Here is a 20,273-nt window from a genome sequence, read left to right on the forward strand (position 1 = left end):
GCCTTTTCTCTGATACTTCCCACCTCTGTAGAAATAAGTGTGTCAGAGAGAAGGCTCTGAGGCCAGTGCAAATAACATGTCTCAATCCGCTGTTCTGTGCCAGCTGCTTCCAGCAACAAAACACACTTTTTAAAAGATATACCTGTGATGTTAAGAGGCAAGGAAGGATGCTGGGTAGCTGGCTGGTGAGGGGTTAGGAGAGAGAAAGGTTTGACCAACCATGGGATGGGCAGGGAGCACGGTGGTGATGATGTCACTTCCAGCTAAAAAAAAGTGCCAGAACACCGTTTCATCTTGTTCCAACATAAATTAAGCCTTGGCTGTACAGACAAATTCCTTTGAATTAAATGTTGCCAGAACATTATTCACATATTTCTTGTATGCCAAGGGCAACAGAAAACCTTTTAGATGGAAGAGCCAAACAAATTTCTTGTCCCTGCCCCCAGTCTCTCTCATTACTGATGCTGTGTTGGGAGCAATATTGGTAGGGCCAAGATTTCAGTGGCCCACCCCTTTCCACTGCCTGTGTTGTAAACCATGATATCCACAACATTTTAATAAAATACTTACATTTTAAAAGAATAAACAGAATTTCATCCCTGAGATTTCAACTCTTGAGTGTTGTTTGCCTGATGATTTTGTAAAGGGAAGCGGTTCTATTCTTATTGATTCAGTTGTACAGTAACTAGAAAAGTGGGCCCTGACAGCCATAGAATAGATTATAAAGTATTATGTGATTTGTCCCCTGATGGAGTAGCTCATTTTTACTTTTTTCTACCACAGTGCTGCTATGTACAATGAATTGAACTGCAGCTGGAGAACTCCTGGGGAGTGATTCCTCTTGCATGTTTTAAAAGACTTTTTATTATAATAAAATACTATAAATATACAACATATAGGTGATTTGTTTTATACTGTATTGTTAATAGTGTGTCTCTCATGGTAAGAACATTATGACTGATTTCAGAGTTGCCAAATTTTGTGTGCAATACAGGTGTGTATGCAAAGTCCAGGCACCCCTAGCCAAACATTAAATTTATTAAAATTTATGACCCAGCTTTATGAAGACCTCCATGCAAGGTAATGTACATCAGATACATAGCTTGATATAGATAACTTGCATTGTAGTAACAGCATATATAGCAAAATGACCAAATTTCAGCATAATATGCAATTGAACAAAGAGGTAATCTTGCAAATAGTTAAATTAAATGATAGTGATAGCAATAATATGATAGTGTTAGCTTCATGGTAGAAAGTTCATATAACAGAAATAGGATACAACACCTGCACAATACAAATGAAACACCTTCAGAATAAACAGAGTAGAATGTTTTGGTTTTGGGGTTTTTTTAAGATGGTGGGGAAAAGGAATTTTGAATTTTAGCTAACACGTTTTCATTAGTAGCTCAAGGTGAGTTACATTTAGGTACCTTAAGTATTTTCCTATCCTGGAGGGGCCTACCTTCTAAGTTGCACCTGAGCCAATGGAGTTTTTAGTAACTTGCCAAAATCACAAGGAGCATTGGTGGGATTTGAATCCCAGCTTCCCTGATTCTTAGCCCACTGTTCTAACTGTTAGGCTCACAATTTCAGCCCAATAAAATGAAACTTCTTAAAACATAGTAGAGGTCATTTGTGCAGTTGGGACATATTGACAGATAAGATGGGTAAGACAAAGGCACTGAGATAAATAAGAGGTCAGCTTAGAGTAAAGGTAAATTTTATGTACCGTTGAATAAGGGATGTTGAACTGATCTCAGATTCAGTGTGCATGGCTAAATAGGTCACCACAGCTATTAGAGGCTTTGAAGAAGAGCTAGGTTTTCTCCTGCTCCTGATATAGAGGTAGTCTTGAGTTAAGCATGGCCCTTCTGGGTGTGACTGCCACAGGTGTGGGCTACTCCTGAGAAAGCTTACTGGCAGATGTCACACTGTATGATTTCTTTTAGAAAGGGTACAGTTAGAAGCCTCAAAGGTGTAGAGAGGGTTAATTCATTCTTTAGATACTGTGGCTCATTTTGTCTAAGAGCATAAGATCATAAAAATAGCCATACTGGGTCAGATCAGTAGTCCATCTAGCCCAGTATCCTGCTTTCAGCAGTGGCCAATCCAGGTCACAAGTACCTGGTAGGAACCCAATTAGTAGCACCATTCCATGCTACCAATCCTGGGGCAAGCAGTGGCTTCCCCCATTTCCATCTCAATTACAGACTATGGACATTTCCTCCAGGAACTTGTCCAAACCTTTTTTTTAAACCCAGATACGCTTACTGCCGTTACCACATCCCCCAGCAACGAGTTCCAGAGCTTAACTATTCGTTGAGTAAAAAAATATTTCCTCCTATTTGTTTTAAAAGTATTTCCATGGGGGAGGGAGGGAGGAGGTTTGGTATAGTTTAAGATTGTATAAAATGATGATGTGATAGTATGATGTCTAAGTTTGATGCAAGACTTATCTGCAATGGATACTGTACTGTATTATATACCTAATGATGGATTTCATCATCAATAAAAACTTATTTGCAATAAAAGTATTTCCATGCAATTTTATTGAGTGTTCCCTAGTCTTTGTACTTTTTGAATGAGTGTAAAATCGATTCACCTCCACCCATTCCACACCACTCAGGATTTTGTGACCTGAATCATATCCCTTCTCAGCCATCTCTTTTCCAAGCTAAAGAGCGCTAACCTCTATAGCCTTTCCTCATATGGGAGCAGTTCCATCCCCTCTCTCATTTAATAAACCTTTTCTAATTCCACTATATCTTCTTTTGAGATAGAACGGCCAGAATTAAACACAATACTCAAGGTGAGATTGTACCATGAGTTATACAGAGGCATTATAATATTTTGGTCTATTTTGCATCCCTCTCCTAATTATTCTTAGCATCATGTTTGCTTTTTTGGCTGTTGCCACACACTGAGCAGAAGATTCAGCGTATTGTCTATAAGGACACCTAGGTCTTTTTCGTGAGCGCTGACTCCTAAAGTGGACCCTAGCATCAGATAACTATCATTCAGATTATTCTTCCCAATGTGCATTACCATGAAGGTCAGAGATAAAGTTTTAAATTTGACCTAGTAGGGTACTTGCAGTCAGTGCAGTTTTTGCAGGAAGGACATAATGCCATCATGCTGCTTGCAACCCTCTATTAGTCATGCTACAGCATGCTGAATTAATTGGAGCAGGTGCAGACAGTGTACGGTCAAACAAATGTATAGAGCAATACAGTATTCTAGCTATGACATTATTACAGTATGGACACTGTAGTCAGATTTGTCACCTCAGTATATGGAGAGAATTTTCATAGCAGCCACAGATATCAGAAGCAGTTTTTAAAAATTTCCTGAATTTGGGGGATCAACGTAAGTGACAAGTTCAGCCATATCCCAATAGTTCATATTTCCCAAAATGGATTTTAATATCAGGTACCTATCTGCTTGTATTAAGAACCCACAGAGTCTACATGGTTCAGACAGAATTAGTTGGGGTTTTTTTTTTTTTGCTTATTCTTGAGATGCAGTTAGTCAGTCAGTTTACTCCAGGCTATAGGTAGATCTGGTTCAATAGGTATTAGTAGATGTACATTAGCAGCGTTTGTATAGAATTGTGAGTTCATCAAATGAAACAGCTAGCTAGGGACTTGGAGTAGATATTAAATAAAATAGGTTAAAATAAGGATCCAGTGGTACCCACAGTTCCGTGCCCAAAGTGGTGATGATGTGTTGCTGAACAGAATTGATTATTGTCTGTCTGATAACTAGGATTTGAACCATACAAATACTGTGTGCTGGTACCAGTTTCTGCCAATTATAAAGGCAATTTATTTTTGCCCGAATCCCCAACTCAACAAAGCCGATGCAATACTTACAGTATACATGGTGCAAAGTTAGACATGATATCTCTCTGCAGATTTTAATGCATAATTACTATGTTTTTGCTAGATTGGAAATTTTCAAAAATGCAGATGCTTGGAAAACCTTCAAGTTGATTCATTACTACTTTTTTTTTTTAATTGTGGATAAGGTCCAAAAAGTTGAATGATTAGGCCTTCGTTAGTCAGGTGGCGACAGTTTGATGATTTGACAAATAGTTTTCCCTTCTAGACCTTTTTAGCTTGATTGTTCTGTCTACTTACAACAACTATGGATTTACTAAGTAGCTGTCTCTGAGCACTTGAAAATGAAAAAGAAAAAAAAAGAACTCATACCAAGCAGGGCATAAGTGCTTCTAGGTAGTATTTTCAACTGTCAGAAACTTCGAAATTCCATGGCCAAGTCTAGGCAAGACCTGGAAGACCAAGAAAAATCTGTAGTCATATTTGCAAAGCAGAACCTATAGGTCACTGCAAACCTGTTGAAAATTATGACCATCTCTGGGAAAGGTGACCAGAAGCAAATGTAACATCATGAAAAGTTCAGCAGCAGTTTGTACTGTCTTGAATTCTCAATGCTAAAAAAAAAAGTTAGTGCTTTTATTGCTGACCTATGCAGCCCTTACAGCCAGTAGAAAGAGGCTGCCTGCATTTTATTTCAGCACTCATCTGTTGGCTTCTATCCCTGATCCAGAGAGCTTGGACCCAGCTTCTGTTGTGGTCTTTCTGTGAACTCGCTATTCTTGCACCTGTCAGGAAATCACATGTTCATACTAGAAATTTCCAGAGAGGTAGAGAACTAAGGGGAATAGCCTTTGTCTATCATCTACTCCCTCATTACCATATGTGGCCCTCTCTGGGAAAAAGTGACTAAGATCACCAGATACAACAAAAATTAAGTTTTTGTAATACAACAACCCAAACCACATCCTTTTATGTGAAAAATTTTAAAAATTGCGTAAGTTCAAGCATATATATTTTGTAGGCTGCTTAGGGACCCATGATATAAATTATCAACCATTCTTAACATTTTGGATCCGCTTCTTTAGTTACCTTTTCCCAGAAATGGTCACATATTTCTACTGTCTGTATTCCTATCCTCCTTTCACTCATCTGTGTCACAACCCACTAAGCCTCTCCCACATGGTTTTCACCATTCTCAGCATCTCCCCTTCCTCTCCCTCTTCCTCCCTTAACTCTTGTAACTCAGCATCATCTCCCTTTCTCTCTTCTCTCTCTCCTCCTTACCTTTGTAGCCTCATATCTCTCTGTCCCTCCCTCTCCACCCCCAGTATCTCCCTGTTCCACCTCCCTTCCCTTCTGCCCCCCCCCCCCCCCCCATAGGCCAGCATATCTCCTCCTCTCCCTCCCCCCCATAGCCCAGAATCTCTCCTTCTCTCTTTTTTCTCTTTCTGCCCCTGTGGTCCATCTCTTACTTTCTCTCTCCCCTCCCTCCCGTATGGCCCAGCATCCCTCTCCCATGGCTCAGCAGCCCTCCTCTCTTCTCTTCCTGCCCCTGTGGTCCAACATCTCTCACTTTCTCTCTCCCCGCCCCTGTGGTCTAGCATCTCTCCTTCAACTCCCTTTCCCACAGTCTGGCAGCTCCTCTTTTCTCTCAACCTCCCCACCCTTAGTGTGTTCTAATCTAGAGGTCATAGGCAGCAGTAGCAACAATTCATATATGCTGCCTTTGACGAACATTGGAGCCTTTCCTCTGTTGCATCCTGTTCATACAGAAACAGGAAGTTACATCAGAGGGAGTGGGGACATAGCAGAGGGAAGGCTCCGGGGCCAGCCACAGACAGCCTATGTGAATTGCTGTCATTGCCAGTAAAAAACAAATTTTAAGGGAGTTGAGAGAAAGGGAGAGATGCTGAACTGCTGGCGGAGGTGGTTGGGGGAGGAGGAGGAAAGTACAGGGAGAGATGCCAGACTGTGGATTGGGGGGAAGTAGAACCGCTGCTATTTCTGCGTCAGCAAGGCCACTCTCATGACAGAACCATTATGTTTTGAACCCAAATGCAGGCACTTCCTGTATCTCATATGATATCCCAAAGAGTAGCAAGATTCCACTGCTTTCACTGGCCTGGAGGCAGCCTGGCTGACACAGAGAGAGCAGTGGGGAGGGAAAGAACTCTCCACACACACAAAGTCTAGGTACTGAAATGGTTGCCGGCATACCTGTTCTGGTAGTGCAAACAGCTCGTGCTGTATAGGCAGCAGCAACAAGGCTTCACATCTGGCTGCTGTCCCCTCTCAGCTCGTTGAACAGTTGGTTGTGGTGGCGACAACAAGGCCTGATGTCTCTGCTTATTGGGAAGGCAGCAGCAGGAAATTCAAAGCAGTACCAGCAGCTCTGTATTTTCATTGCCTGTCTGCCCCTGGTGCTGCCTCCTTAAAAGAGCCACCTCCTGAAAAGTGCTACCTAAGGCAATGACCACAGGTAGCCTAATGTTAGATCTGCCCCTGCACTAGACATGTAAGATATCACAGGTCTAAAACCCTGAGTTAACAGGAAATATGACTGGTAAACATTGTAGACAAGGATGTAGAAGTTAAGGATATATGTGTGCATATAAAATATATGTAATCAGAACTAGTCTTTAACAGCTAGATATGTTTTCAGTTTAAATTTGTAGAAAGTTTATACGTGTCATGTTTATTATTGTCTTCTGTATATTTGCCGGATTAATTGCAACTCAGTATGAACATACACACGGTCGTTTCAAAGTTTGATCCTGGCATTCCATTCCTGAAAAGACATAGGCAGTTCTGGTTTTCAAAGACACGCTTGAAATATATTTGTATATAATGGGAGCAATTCATACAAATACATTTAATGCATACCCATTATGGATAATCTGGAACCGTGCCTGTGGCTGACTACCCCTGTTACAGCAGAATTTTAAATTCAGTTACACTGCATGACCATTTCTATGGGGAAGAGATCAAAGAGCTGTACATTCAAATCATCATATGCCGAACTGTACAATAACAAAAACCAGAGACTCCTACCACAATATTTGGACATTTTCAACCAAATGATTTCCTGTTGGTTTGGATTGCCTTCCCTAATTTGCAGTGACAGAATACAGTAGATTTCATCGTTCCTTGTCATATCCATAAGGTTTTGCTTACTAACACATAAAGAGAGTTCTGAGAAACCCTATTGTTAATTCAGAACACTAATGCATAAATGGTGGGATATTTCTCTGCTATTAGAGAGATTTGAGAGTCTGATTACAATATAGTTCCTTATGGGCATGGAAAGTCGTTTCCTTTTGTGGCTGTATCCCATTTTCAGCTTGTTCCTTATGCTCACCTCTTCCTATTTGTTTTTGATTTGAGATGACTGAATCTAGTCCAGTGGTCTTACTACATAGACAGATTATATTGATCTATTTCTATTTATCTAGTAGCCTTGAGTTATGTTGAGTAAAATTTATTTTATGGTTTTTATTGCCTTAGCACTGTAAAATCTTAGCGTTTAATTCTTTTTATACCTTAATTATGTTTTCTTGCTTTTTCTTTTTTAAATTACAGATGTTGCCTTTATCATGACAGTGACCTTCCTGTGGAAAGTGTCAGCCATCACTGTTGTAAGCTGTCTTCCACTTTACATAATCAAGTACATAAAGCGCAAATTTTCACCTCCAAGTTATTCAAAGCTTACCTCATAAGAAATAGTTGTATGCCTACAGTTTTCTACACATTGAACTTGAGCTGGAATATGCTTAAGTTACCCCCTACTGTGCTTCAGTGAATGCAGTTTTGTGACGGGCTTTTGGCAGAAAAGTTCAACATGCGAAATGGAATTAAAACCGAGCACAAAAGAGGAAACGTCATACAGGTGATACAGAAGACTAACTGTTAATATTGAAAGTCACCATATCAACAACAAATACTTATTTTCTTGATCACCATTGATTTCCATAAGATTTTTAACTTTTCTCCATCATGATACAATTACATATTAAGGCAGTTTTTTTTAATTTATTGTAAGCATTTTTTTTCAATACTCTTGCATCAGAAAGGGATTTTGCGTGGTGCAATATTCTTTTGCAAACTGGCAAGCAGATTCCAATGAAATCATTCCTTCGCACCATAATATACAAAGCACTCATTTCTTTATAGAGTATATGAAAATCTAGAAGCTGTACATGCTCTAGTGTGTATGTGCTGCTTGTATGTGTAGCTCTGCAACAAAGCCTTGATAAATATGCACTATTTAAATTAATGTACACCTGTGGACATTGATGTCAACATAGCACAGTATTACTGTAGGAGCTGTCGTCCTTTCTCTGTACTCTTGATTCATTCCTCAAGTAAATATGTATGGATATGCAGTCTATTAACATTGACAGCAGTTCCTCAAATGCACATTGCAGACAGGTTGCCCAGAACCTAATGATGTTTCTGTACATAATACCATTGTAGCTCTGATTTGTACGGATCTTCAAAGATATGTTTAAAAGTTTCTTGTCCATTTTATAATTGTTCAACTGCACTCCAGTGGTTTCACGGTGCATCTCTCTATATCAGGTGTCTAGTAGACTTCACATTAGCTGATGTTTAAATTGCCTTGTAATCTGTAGGTTACTCAGGTACAGCAAAATGATAAAGATTTTATTCACATGATGTTAGACAAATCCTTCATCTTCCATTAGTAAGTTTTGTTTTTCTAAACCAACCCTAGGATTTCTGTTTGAATTCAAGTGTTTCAATCTTTACTATCTGTACCCAGTGATAAGATGCAGCCTGAAAGGTCCTATCAGATATCAAAGTACTGTACGGTGATACAGGATAGTCTTTTGTTTTCCTTCTTTGTGGTATGTTTCAGTAGACATATTGAAAAAATTATTTGACATAGAATATTGTCAGCCAAGGGAGACAAAAAATAGTCTCTCATATTTTGCACATTGTATAAGAAAGTTTTGCTGAGGATGATGATCAAAAATCAAAGACACTTTAGAACTTATTTTAAGTATGATATTGGGACTCTTAACCAAACCAGTTTTTTATTCGGTTGAATAATGGACTGTTTCGTGGGCATCAATTTTCATTTTTGACAGTGTATGGTATTATACACAGATCCCACTCTAGTGCCTGAGAACATACTCTTGATAACATTATTTTTTCTTTTATGTGTGATGTTTACTCATAGGCTGATTTCCTTAAACAAAATTCTGTGGAACCCTTTGGACTGCACTCCCGTTTATTTTGTTTTGTTCAGTGTGCTTATATCTGCTTTTTATTTAATTAACATTTTCTTTCTTGGTTATTCTAGCAATAAAACCTGATTTCTACCAAATGGTGGTGTGCCTTTTGTTTGTGTGTTATACTTCAACCGCACCGATAGTACGATTGTTGAGAGTTTGGACTTTTAGCTTCAGAAAATACAGGATTAAAAACTGGTCATTTCCCACAAGATGTCACTGTTTGCTTGCCAAGTCCTTCTAGGAGCATTCAGTCATTCTATATGATGTTTATCAAACTCATTTGAAATGGTTTATCTGGGGTTTTTCTTTCATTTTCTCAGTGCAGTATTAATTTTGCTACAACACTGATGGAGATAACTTACACTTTAATTGGCAAAAATATGAGCAAGGAGTTGTTACTCTGACTTGATGCTTTTATTGTAGGCACGTGTATGCAGGAATGCCACAGATTGTTGTGTCAGCTAAGTGAATAGTAATTTCCTTTCTTTGCTGAAAAGTTTTGGTACTTGATTCATTGTAACAAACATTATCATCATTCTTTGAATACAGACAGTATTATAAATAAAATCAGAAAATATGTATTAATTTTAGATTCATGTTGACCATTTAATTAGTGTTGTTTTGTTTGTAGCTCCTTCATTTGTATATAGTGTTTTCTTTCAACTGAATATCTTGTCTACAGATATTGAATCCATAAATTCTCAGTCTGAGGACAAAAAACTGGATGCCTAACTTATCTAGCAGAAATGCACATAAATCACACTAAATTTAAAAGGAAAGGGTTCACATACTTTCTCTTTTAAAATTACAGTTTCACACCTACTCTGAGGCTTTTGCTCATGTTTGTAAAATACATGGATAAATCCAAACCGCACTTCCAATCATATTGGACAAACCTAAGCTTGTACCGGATATATACATATAAGTTTAGACATGTATACCCTGGACAGTCTTAGAAGAGGTAATTTCTGCATTTCTATACACACACATGTCTTTTAAAATTACCCCTACCAGGTTTAGTATTGAGTTAGGCTGTTGACAAACCCTGGGAGCTGATGCAAGGCTAAATGGCAACACATGGTACTGGAAGTGACCTGTTCCCACTCAAAATCTGAGATGCTTCCTATGACCTGGAAGTATCGGGATGTGAGTGTAGGCATCCTTTAAGTCCTGAGAACATAGCCAATCATTTTCCTGAATCATTGGGGGTGCAGAGGGAAACCATCCTGAACTTTCTTTTGACCAGGAAAATTTGTTCAGGTCCCTTTGGTCTAGGATGGGATGTATCCTCCCTGTTTCTTTGGTGCAAGGAAGTACCTGGAACAGAATCCTTGCTCTTCCTCCCCTGGTGGAACAGGCTGGATTGCGTGGGCCTTCAGAAGGGCGGAGAATTGCTCTGCAAGTACTTTCTTATGATGACAGCTGAAAGAACATATTCTTGGAGGACAATTTGGTGGTCTTTGATGCCAATGTAGAGCATAATCAAGATGGGCAATTTGAAGGACCCACCAGTCTGAGTTTACAAGGGGCCACCTTTCCTGGAAAAAAAAATTTCAGCCCCCCCCCCCCCCCCCCCCCCCCGGGCAGGTCATCCGGAACAGTCACTGGTATGGTAACAATGCTCTGCTAGAGCTTGTGAAAAGCTCATCCCCTGCATTGACTGGGGAGCCAGCTGGGCCTTAGGCACACATTGTTGACAAGCATGAACGTACTTGTCAATTAAATATACAGAATTGTTAAAAAGAATTGGTGCATTCTTGAAGGACATGAGTTTTTACAAACAAGCATTTACTTCTCTCGATAGGAATTTGAGGCAGTCATTCCCAAACCTGGTCCTGGAGACCAGTCAGGTTTTCAGGATATCTACAATAAATATCCATGAGAGAGATTTGCATGCACTGCCTCCACTGAATGCAAATCTCTCTCATGAATATTCATTGTGTACATCATGAAAACCAGACTAGCTGGGGTGCCTTCAGGACCAGGTTTGGGAATCACTGACTTAAGGAAAAGGTTAGTGCGTTCTCTACTGCCTGAAAAAGAGAGTCCAAGAAACTAGGCCATATTTCCATTTCAGTTGTGGCAAATGTATAATATGTCCCAAAATATTTCATACACCCTACTAAACGTAAAATTTGCATTAGTCATCACTCAGACTGTTAACACTAGTCATTTGCAAGGGGTTATACACAAGGAAGGAGCAAGGGCGGGACATATGTAGCTTACAGAATACTATAAATTAACGCACATCTTATTTATTTACACCATTTACAATCTGCACACTCTACTATCCTTGGTGGGATACTAAGTAACATATCTAGTAAAACTAAAAACAAACATTCCTGCTGCATTTAGACATCCACAAGCTGGTGTAACTGTGGGTGCCTAAATGGCTGGCTAGTATGAGATGGTATAGAGAAAGGGGAGAATTAGGGATGTCCCTCCTGATGAACTAGGCCACTATTCTGTAATTGCTTGAAGTATCAAAGCCAGCTATAAGCCGGTGGGGAAAGACCGGATGAACGACCTACTTCCAGCCCCGCAGTGATCGTGGTGGTGTTGACTGCACCTAACCCTGGAAGTGCTAGCAGTTCCTTTTCCAGTCTGATAGAATGTGAAGAGGGAGCAAGTCTATTGGCAATAGCAAGAAGGGAAAGAGCTAGCTTAATCCATTGTAGCCTGGAGCACCCCTTTTGATGCTGGAGTTTGTTGGAGCTGGCTAAACCTGTTGTGATTAAACAGGACACTAAACAGCACTGGTGGCCTTGGAGAAAACTAAGTCACAGAGTTGCAACTGTGGAGGGAGACCTTAACTGATTAGAAGTCTGATATAATTCTATAGAAGGAAAGCATGAGAAATTGGGAAAACTTAGACACACAGGTTACATCTTTGGAAGAGACTAAAATTATGGTGTGTAAAGATTCTTTGTTCCTATGTAAAAGACTTGAAGCTTTGGAGAACAGATCAAGGCCCTTAAATTTCAGAGTTTTGAACTTCCCCTCAGGAAGGTTTGTTAGGATCCAGAAAGATTATGTGCTGAACTAGCTGAGGTGTCGTTGGATAGTTTAACAGCTTTTCCAGAAATGTCAAATCAGTTGATGATATTCAAGAGAAGGCACCTATGCTAGTATCTTTTATGCTTAATCTGAAAAAGATTCAGTGATGAGATTCTACTTTTCACAACAGAGAGTTGTGTTTCTGAGTTAGCGTGTTTGGATTCTCCTTGATATTTGCAAGCAGACTCAGGAAAGATGTAAAACTTTTCTTCTGTGGAAGCAAGAAATGCTATCTTTGGGTAATTCATTCTTTTTGCATTTTCCTATTAAGTCTTGTAAAACTTGGGGTCACACTATGTTTTGAAGCAGCTGAGATTATTTCTGAATTTCAATAAAAAAAAAAAATGTTTCTATATAGGCTTCTGTATGAGTCCAGTTCCAGTGTTTGAAAACTATGATTTATGTAAAGACTCCATTTGTCCCTATTTTTCCTAAATATATTTCTTGATTTTGTTAGTATTGTTTTCTTCTCTTCTCTATCTTTGTAGCATGATATGATGAATTTTCAGAGTTATTATTCTTGCTGAAAACATATATATATTTGGCAAAGACTTTTTGAATGTAACTTAGAAAAACAGATCTCGCTACCCACCCACCCCCCCCCCCCCCCCCCCCAGACCATAAAAGCCTGAAACAGGACTCAGTGTAACAATAAGAACTGGCTGGTTAGATATTAGAAGGGTAATTCTACAGCAATAAGAAAAAAAGTTGAACATGACAAAAGACAGATAATCTGCCTGAAACTCACACCTGACCCTTGTAATCACAGAGACTGGAAAGCCCTCTACCAGAAACTCACAAGTATGGGTGTGTACTACAGCAGATGGTCAACCAGGAACCCTTATGATATAGTTTAAACATGTGACCAACTACCATAATCCATTTCAAAAACCAGAAAGAACCAGTTTCACCTATCCCTAAGTTTTCATCGGATCAATACATCCCACCTGACTTTAGCCTATGACCCAACAAGAAATTATAAAAAAAACTGGAACATTCTCAGTCTGCCATCTTTATTTTCCTTTACTTCTCTGGACCTGTGCCCTTCCCTGGACCCTGCCTGCTAAACAATCTGCACCTCTCTGGACTTTCACTGAATCTCTCTGGGCCAAGCCAGGTTCCAGCATCAACTCTGCACATAGACTTTTTCCCCCAACAAGGAATCCACCATCCAGCTACAGAAAAAAAGACCTCCTTCACCATTCCAGCCAGCAGCAGAAAGAATACATCTGAGCCTCAGTCAAAGTGAGTTACTGTTAATTCAGCGTAGTTAATAATTCTGCCTTGCTAACAATATTTATCGGTGGTACATTTTCCCTTGTGTAAAATCCCTAAACTGTCTTCTAAAATCATTGCATTACTGTATTTTAAACTTTATACCTGAGAATATGTTCTGAGCACATATCCTTAAATATTATACAGTACAGGTTAATGTAATTTCCCAAAATTATATATACCCTTTACCACATCATCACTTACATCTTCACTTTTAAGGGACTTGGTAATGTTGCCAGTAATGACTTTTTCTATGATTTATTCTTCTGTTTTGATACTGTAACTGTGTAACTCCTATTTGATTATGATAAAGTCTGATAACACCTCCATAGCATAAATGCACAGAAGGCAAGCCTCGTTCAATAAAAGCAAGTTCTGAAATGAGGGGCATAGGATGAAGGTGAAAAGGGATAGATTCAGGAGTAATCTAAGGAAATACTTCTTTATAGATAGGATGGTAGATGTGTAAAATGGCTTCGGTGGAGGGGATAGAGATGAAGATTATATTTGAATTCAAGAAAGCATGGGACAGGCACAGAGGATCTCTAAGGCCGAGGAAGTTATGATAGAGATTAGTAGAGAGTATGGATGGGCAGAGTAGATAAGCCATATTGTCCTTTATCTGCCATTATTTTCTATCCAGTCGATATGCAGGCTGTGGCAGTCAATGTGTTTTTTAAAACACTAACCACCATGGGCAAAATTAACCCCAGACATTCAATGCCAGGCCATGTCTAGGTCCTGGCATTGAATACCCAGTACTAATACATCTTATGCTGACTGCCGACCCTTAAGAGGATCCTGGCCGATATAAACCTGGGGCCCACATAAAGGAATCTGGTCATTTCCCGAGCCTCTCTTTCTCCCTCCCTCTGAAACATCAATAGGCCTCCCAGCCAACTCCAGAACATTAACAACCTCACCTTCCAATTCCCCCTCCACAGAACATCATTAACCCCCTGGGCCTATTTGCCCGACTTGTGGTGGGCTAGTAGAGGAATGTACTGGAGTGATGCCCACTTGCTCCTGCTCGTCATGGCTGTTCCTTCAAAATGGCTGCCATGACCTCTAGCAGCATCTTGAAGTACTTTGTTGTGGGCATCGCTAGACCACCAGGAGTTGGTCAGGTAGGCCTGGGGGTGGGGGATCAGAAGGAAGGTTGATGAAGTTCCTGGGGTTCGGAAGAAGGGAAAGAGGAAAGTCTGTTGGCAATCCAAGGATGGGAGGAAGGGACAGGATATCAGAAAGCTTCAGGCTGGTACCCAGAAGTTATGTGGGTGCTGGCTGATATAATAATTGTAAACTGCTTTGATTGTACCACAGAAAGGCGGTATATCAAATTCCCTTACCCTATTCAGTGCCAGGACCTATTAGCTAGGCAAACATATTTAGGACTGCTTTTTATGCAGTCCTACATGCCTGCTTAGCTGTGTGGACACTGGCACTTGCATAACTGCCAGCTCCTTCCCAGCTGCACCCCTTGTATGGCCTCTGACCTGTCCATTTCAAACGTGACTGCAACATTGCCCACTTAAATCACTTTGAATATTGATCAGTATGTTTCTGTCTATAAACATCTGAATGAGCACCTCCCCACCCTACATGATATTCTCTATCCTGCAAATATGATGTAAACCAATCCAAAATCATCCCCCTCAAATCAACCTCTCATAACATTTGCAACAAATGGGCATGGTTTACAATATCAAAGGCAGAAGAAAAGTCCAGTAATGCTAACAATGCATCCTTAGCCTTGTCAGCCCACAACCAATAAATTCACCAGCACCATTTCCATTCCATATTCCACCCTAAATCTCAACTGGCAGGGGCACAAGATTCCTCTCTTTTCCAAAAGATCAACAACCTGATGGTAGCACAACTTCTCAATTACCTTTTCCAACCAGGAAAGGTTGGACACTGGCCAGTAAGAGGATGCTGCCCCATTGTCCAACCTATCCCCCTTCAAAAGTGGACAAACTTCAACCTTTAGCTGGAAAACCCCATTCTGCAATGACTGATTAATAACCTCTGACAACTCCAACACCATATAATCACCCATCTTCATTGGACCAAAGTTAATCCCACAGTTAGTAAAGTACATATGCTGTATTGTCCTCCTTAACTCAAAATACATCACCAGTTTGAATCACAGTGTCCCCACAGTCCAAACATCTCCCCCAGTTCTTGACAACCCTCCAACCTATCCTCAACTATCTGCAATGCATCCCTTACTTCAGGCAGGAAAGGAGCAATCTAATCCACGTTATGAGAAAAATAATCAGCAAGGCACTACAAGACAACCCACTATCCATCCCAACTAGGCATAGTTAAATCTCACATCCAAGGAAACAACTTAAGAGGATGATTCCCACACTCCTCTGACTGACCATCCAAATACTCCTGCTTAGGCTTCCTAATCAACCCCACATATTTCTGCCCTGTACTCAGCATTGTTCTCTACACCACTTGTCCCTATTATTCCATCATCATCTTGCCAATTGCTAAAGCTGCTGCTTTGCCAACTGCAACCATGAGCTGTCATCAAGATCTGACCACATGGGGTACACTATCTGTACATATTCTGGAGTAACTGCACTGCTAATCTCCTTAATCAATGCATTCCATGAAATGCTGCACCCAAACATGAAACATCCCTACTGAATTTTTGTTCCTGTACCACCACCTCTGACAACACTGATGTACCTTCCTCATTCTTGATTTTTCCCCACAATCTCTTCCCCACTCAAAACTGGACTACCCAATGATCAGACCAAAAAAACTGGATAAACATGAAGCCCTTTCACACGACCCACACTACAACAAGCAATGAACACTAAGTCCAACATATTAACCGTACCAAACCTATATCCAATATCATAAACTGAAAAACATGTCCAACACTCATGACCCAACAGCAGCTCTCCTACCAATTCTTCCAAAGACATCAAGGGAGTATTTTGCGGATGGCATACTAATAAAAAATGTAAATTCCATTTCCTGCAACATTTAAAAGCCAAACATTACACCCACAACACTGACTCCATGAAATCCCTATCTTCCTCTCTTCCCCTACAAACTCCCCATCCACCTCTATTCCCCTAACACATTCAACCCCCAGCACACACACCAACAACCATAACGCTCTCCTAAACTAACGTATCCAAAGGCACAACAAATAATAAAAATCTATGCAAGGATATACAAAGGGGCTTACTAAGGGATGTGAGCTACCTAAGAGTGGTGGCATGAAAACTTTATTGTGACCTGGGCATCGTTCATCTATCTGTCTTATGGCTGAGAGCCGATACTCTTCAAACTGTTCCAGCCATCAGCAATAAAGTCCCCTGTTCTCTGAATGCCATATTCCACAGGTTTTTTTAAAAAAAGAAACTTCCTTAGGAGCTAAGATGGAGACCCAAATTTTCAATTTATGTGGTGGATTCCAAGAAGTGCTAGTAACTCTTAATGTGGTCTCTCAGCATTTTTATCACTCCCTGTGGCTAAAACCCCATATATCCTGAAAAAGTGTCATCAATTGAATCGAGAAATCGTTATTGAAAAAAAGCAGATGCCATCAAATTATGACTAATGCTAAAAATGTGTATATAAAAATAAGTGTAAAGAAAAAATTACAGTATAAACACCGAAAATATAGTAGAAATCCCACCAATCCCTTCAAATGAACTTATTAAAAAGTTACATAATATAAAGATAAGACCCATCAAATAATGGTATTCCACTTTATGCTCTCATCGAGATCCACAGGGGGCATTTTCCCCATTTAAAAAATCCCAAAACTGTCCACGTTGCAGTAGTTGGAATTCCAAATTGCCACCCCTAGGGGATATGCTAACTTGATCAATAATCCACCAAGCTGATTGAACCAGAGGAGCAGTAACAGTTTGCATATTCAATAGGCTTTTATGCTCTGTTAAATGTTTCATTGGTCTAATGGTGTGGCCTATATATAACTTATCGCATGGACATTTTATGGCTTATAGTACAAAAGTAGACCTGCATGTTGTTGAAGCTCTCCAGGAGTGTTTAATGGGAGAACAGAGTGAAGGATGCAATTTATCCCCATCAACTTCAAAGCAGCCTGTAGATGCAAGGAAAAAACACCAATTTCAAGTGTTCACGAAGGTTTGGAGAAATTCCTGGAGGAAAAGTCTATAGTCTGTTATTGAGATGGACATGGGGAAGCCACTACTTGCCCTGGAATTGGTAGCATGGAATGTTACTATTGATTGGGTTTCTGCTAGGTACTTGTGACCTGGATTGGCCACTGTCGGAAGCAAGATACTGGGCTAGATGGATCATTGGTCTTTCTCATATGGCTATTATGTTTTTATAGTAATAATTAACATACTCACAAGAATATTCAATCTTTTTAAATCAGTTATTTATTTGAAACATATGTGCCTTCATAAGTACACAAAACATATCTCTACAAGTGCCCCCAGAACTCCTTTCAAATTGCCCGCTACAAGCATACACATCCACCACTTCAAACGCTCATCAAACCTTGCCTCTTATAACTAGGGCATTAGTAAAATACACCACCTAATCAGGGTATACTCCCTTATATTAATTCCCCCGGTAGCCATCATGTTGCCTGACAAATCATGTTGATTAAAGAACAGCTACATCAACTGGTTTTGATCAGAGCGTGGGTCAGCTGTTTAGCTCTTCTGAATTGTGAGACCTAAAGGACTTGAAAAACCGTGGACATTTTTCAATACAGCCAGAAGTGGCAATAATGACTTCAAATTGATATAAGGGAGTATACCCTGATTAGGTGGTGTATTTTACTAATGCCCTAGTTACAAGAGGCAAGCTTTGATGAGCGTTTGAAGTGGTGGATGTGTATGCTTGTAGCGGGCAAGTTGAAAGGAGTTCTGGGGGCACTTGTAGAGATATGTTTTGTGTACTTATGAAGGCACATATGTTTCTAATAAATAACTGATTTAAAAAGATTGAATATTCTTAAGTGAGTACATTAATTATTACTATTTTAGGTTTATACTCCAGTTATAGGAGAGTTCCCCTAATTTGTTATATTGTTTGCAATATTATGTTTTTATGTCATATCTTTTTTCTGTAAATGGAGTCGCCCATAAATTACCCAATTGGGTTTGTCCACAAAAACTACAATTGACACATTTATCATGACCAAGTTGATCAGAAAATCTGTTCAAGGGAGCTTTTGTTAAACATATTGACCACCATGCCTCTCAGATTTTTTTTTCTCTAGTATAGGCTATGCAGGGACATTCCTGAAAAACCTCATGGAATCTCAACACATGACAATGTTGTAATAAGATATGAGAAACCTGAGAATACAGAAATAATTTAAAACACAGACAAATCTGTCTGAAAGGGTCGGCTGTTTGTCCAGCAATAATAAAGTTCATTGAGAAAGCCATGCTCGTTTGAGCTTTACAAATGATTGTTTTAAGTTAACCCCAATCCATTATCTATAGAGCAAATCTGTCATAAATGTAAAAATTGATCAACTAGTAAAGAACCTCTTAGTCTTTAAGGATTGATGGCTGTCAAATTTCATAAGGTATTGCAATCAACAGCTTTCGAAAAATGGTGGTATTAAGCATGGACCCTCTTTTGTATATCCAGGGGTGCAGAAAAGAAATGCTGTCAAAACCAGAGGCGTTACGATCAAATATTTGGTGAAGGGCTCCCCCTTGACAAAGCAAGTATTGCGAAACAGGTTACCTGTCAGGGTTTGTGAGCACACCTGTTTGAAAATGAGATAAGTAACATATTGCCTCAATTTTTATATAATGTTATTAATAAAGAGAGAAGAAATTTAAGAATTGGTAGGTTGGGGGTATAGTCAATGATTAGAATATACACACGGTGAGAGGTTCACCGCGGGAGTGAGGTGATACTAGCCGTGGTGCACTTATGAGACTTACCCAGTACAACCCATTTCAACATATTTGTACTTTTTAATATCCTCTACTGTGCAAATTGTTTTGAGTTTATAATTTAGTAGAGAAGTGCCTTTGAATTTTGACAGTATACTGGTCAAATGAGTAAAGCATTAAAAACTTGAGATGGGGATCCGGGATCCACAATGTTAAGCCAATGATCGAAAGAATCGAGTTGTTGTACTGAGCCATTCTAGACCAAAAAAAAGTATCTGTAAAACGATGCAAGGTTGTAACATATTGCAACCAATATGAAGAATAAAAGTGGTGTTCAAAAGTATTTATTCTCATTAATTCTAGTATATTTTCAGTGTTTTTACTATAATTTTTCTTTAGATTTGTTATGCAGTTGTATGTTATTTACTTAATTATATATTTTATCATGTACTTTATATACATTTTTAGCATTAGTCATACATTTGGATGGCATCTCTCTTGTTTTTTCAATAAAGACTTTTTGATTAAATTGATAATGTCATTTTTCAAGACATATGGAGTCTGAGCCACAGGGAGCAATACAAACACTGAGAGGCCATACTGAATTACTAGTAATTCTTACTTTGGAAGGCTAAGTGCTTTGAAAATACACCTCTTTATTGCTGATGTCTAGAACAGTTCGAAGAGTATCAGCTCTCAGTCATAAGACAGGTGATTGGTGCATATATTCTGTGGATGCTGGCTTTGACTCAGATAAGTGACTTTTGATCTGTTATCAGTGACTCATTTTGAATCGGTAACTTTAGGTGTACAAGACACTTGCACTTCATTTAGTGCCATGGGCAAACCTGGAAAAGATAACTCACACAGTAACCCATAATACAAGCACCAATTGTTGGGTGTAAGTCAATGTCTGATGGTTTCTCCCATTTACACAATTATTATTTATTTTTGTT

General features: G+C 39.3%; 1 protein-coding gene across 1 annotated transcript in view; it reads left to right on the forward strand.

Moving 5' to 3' along the window:
* ATP9B (ATPase phospholipid transporting 9B (putative)) overlaps nt 1-9,260 on the forward strand; it is a 706,895-nt gene extending 697,635 nt beyond the window's left edge. The window contains 1 exon segment of the mRNA XM_030211876.1: nt 7,422-9,260. Within this exon segment, the coding sequence (XP_030067736.1) occupies nt 7,422-7,558 (137 nt within the window). The 3' untranslated portion in view covers nt 7,559-9,260.
* The last annotated feature ends 11,013 nt before the right edge of the window (nt 9,261-20,273 follow it).

This window comes from Microcaecilia unicolor, chromosome 1 (assembly GCF_901765095.1).
Source record: "Microcaecilia unicolor chromosome 1, aMicUni1.1, whole genome shotgun sequence".
Lineage (NCBI taxonomy): Eukaryota > Metazoa > Chordata > Amphibia > Gymnophiona > Siphonopidae > Microcaecilia > Microcaecilia unicolor.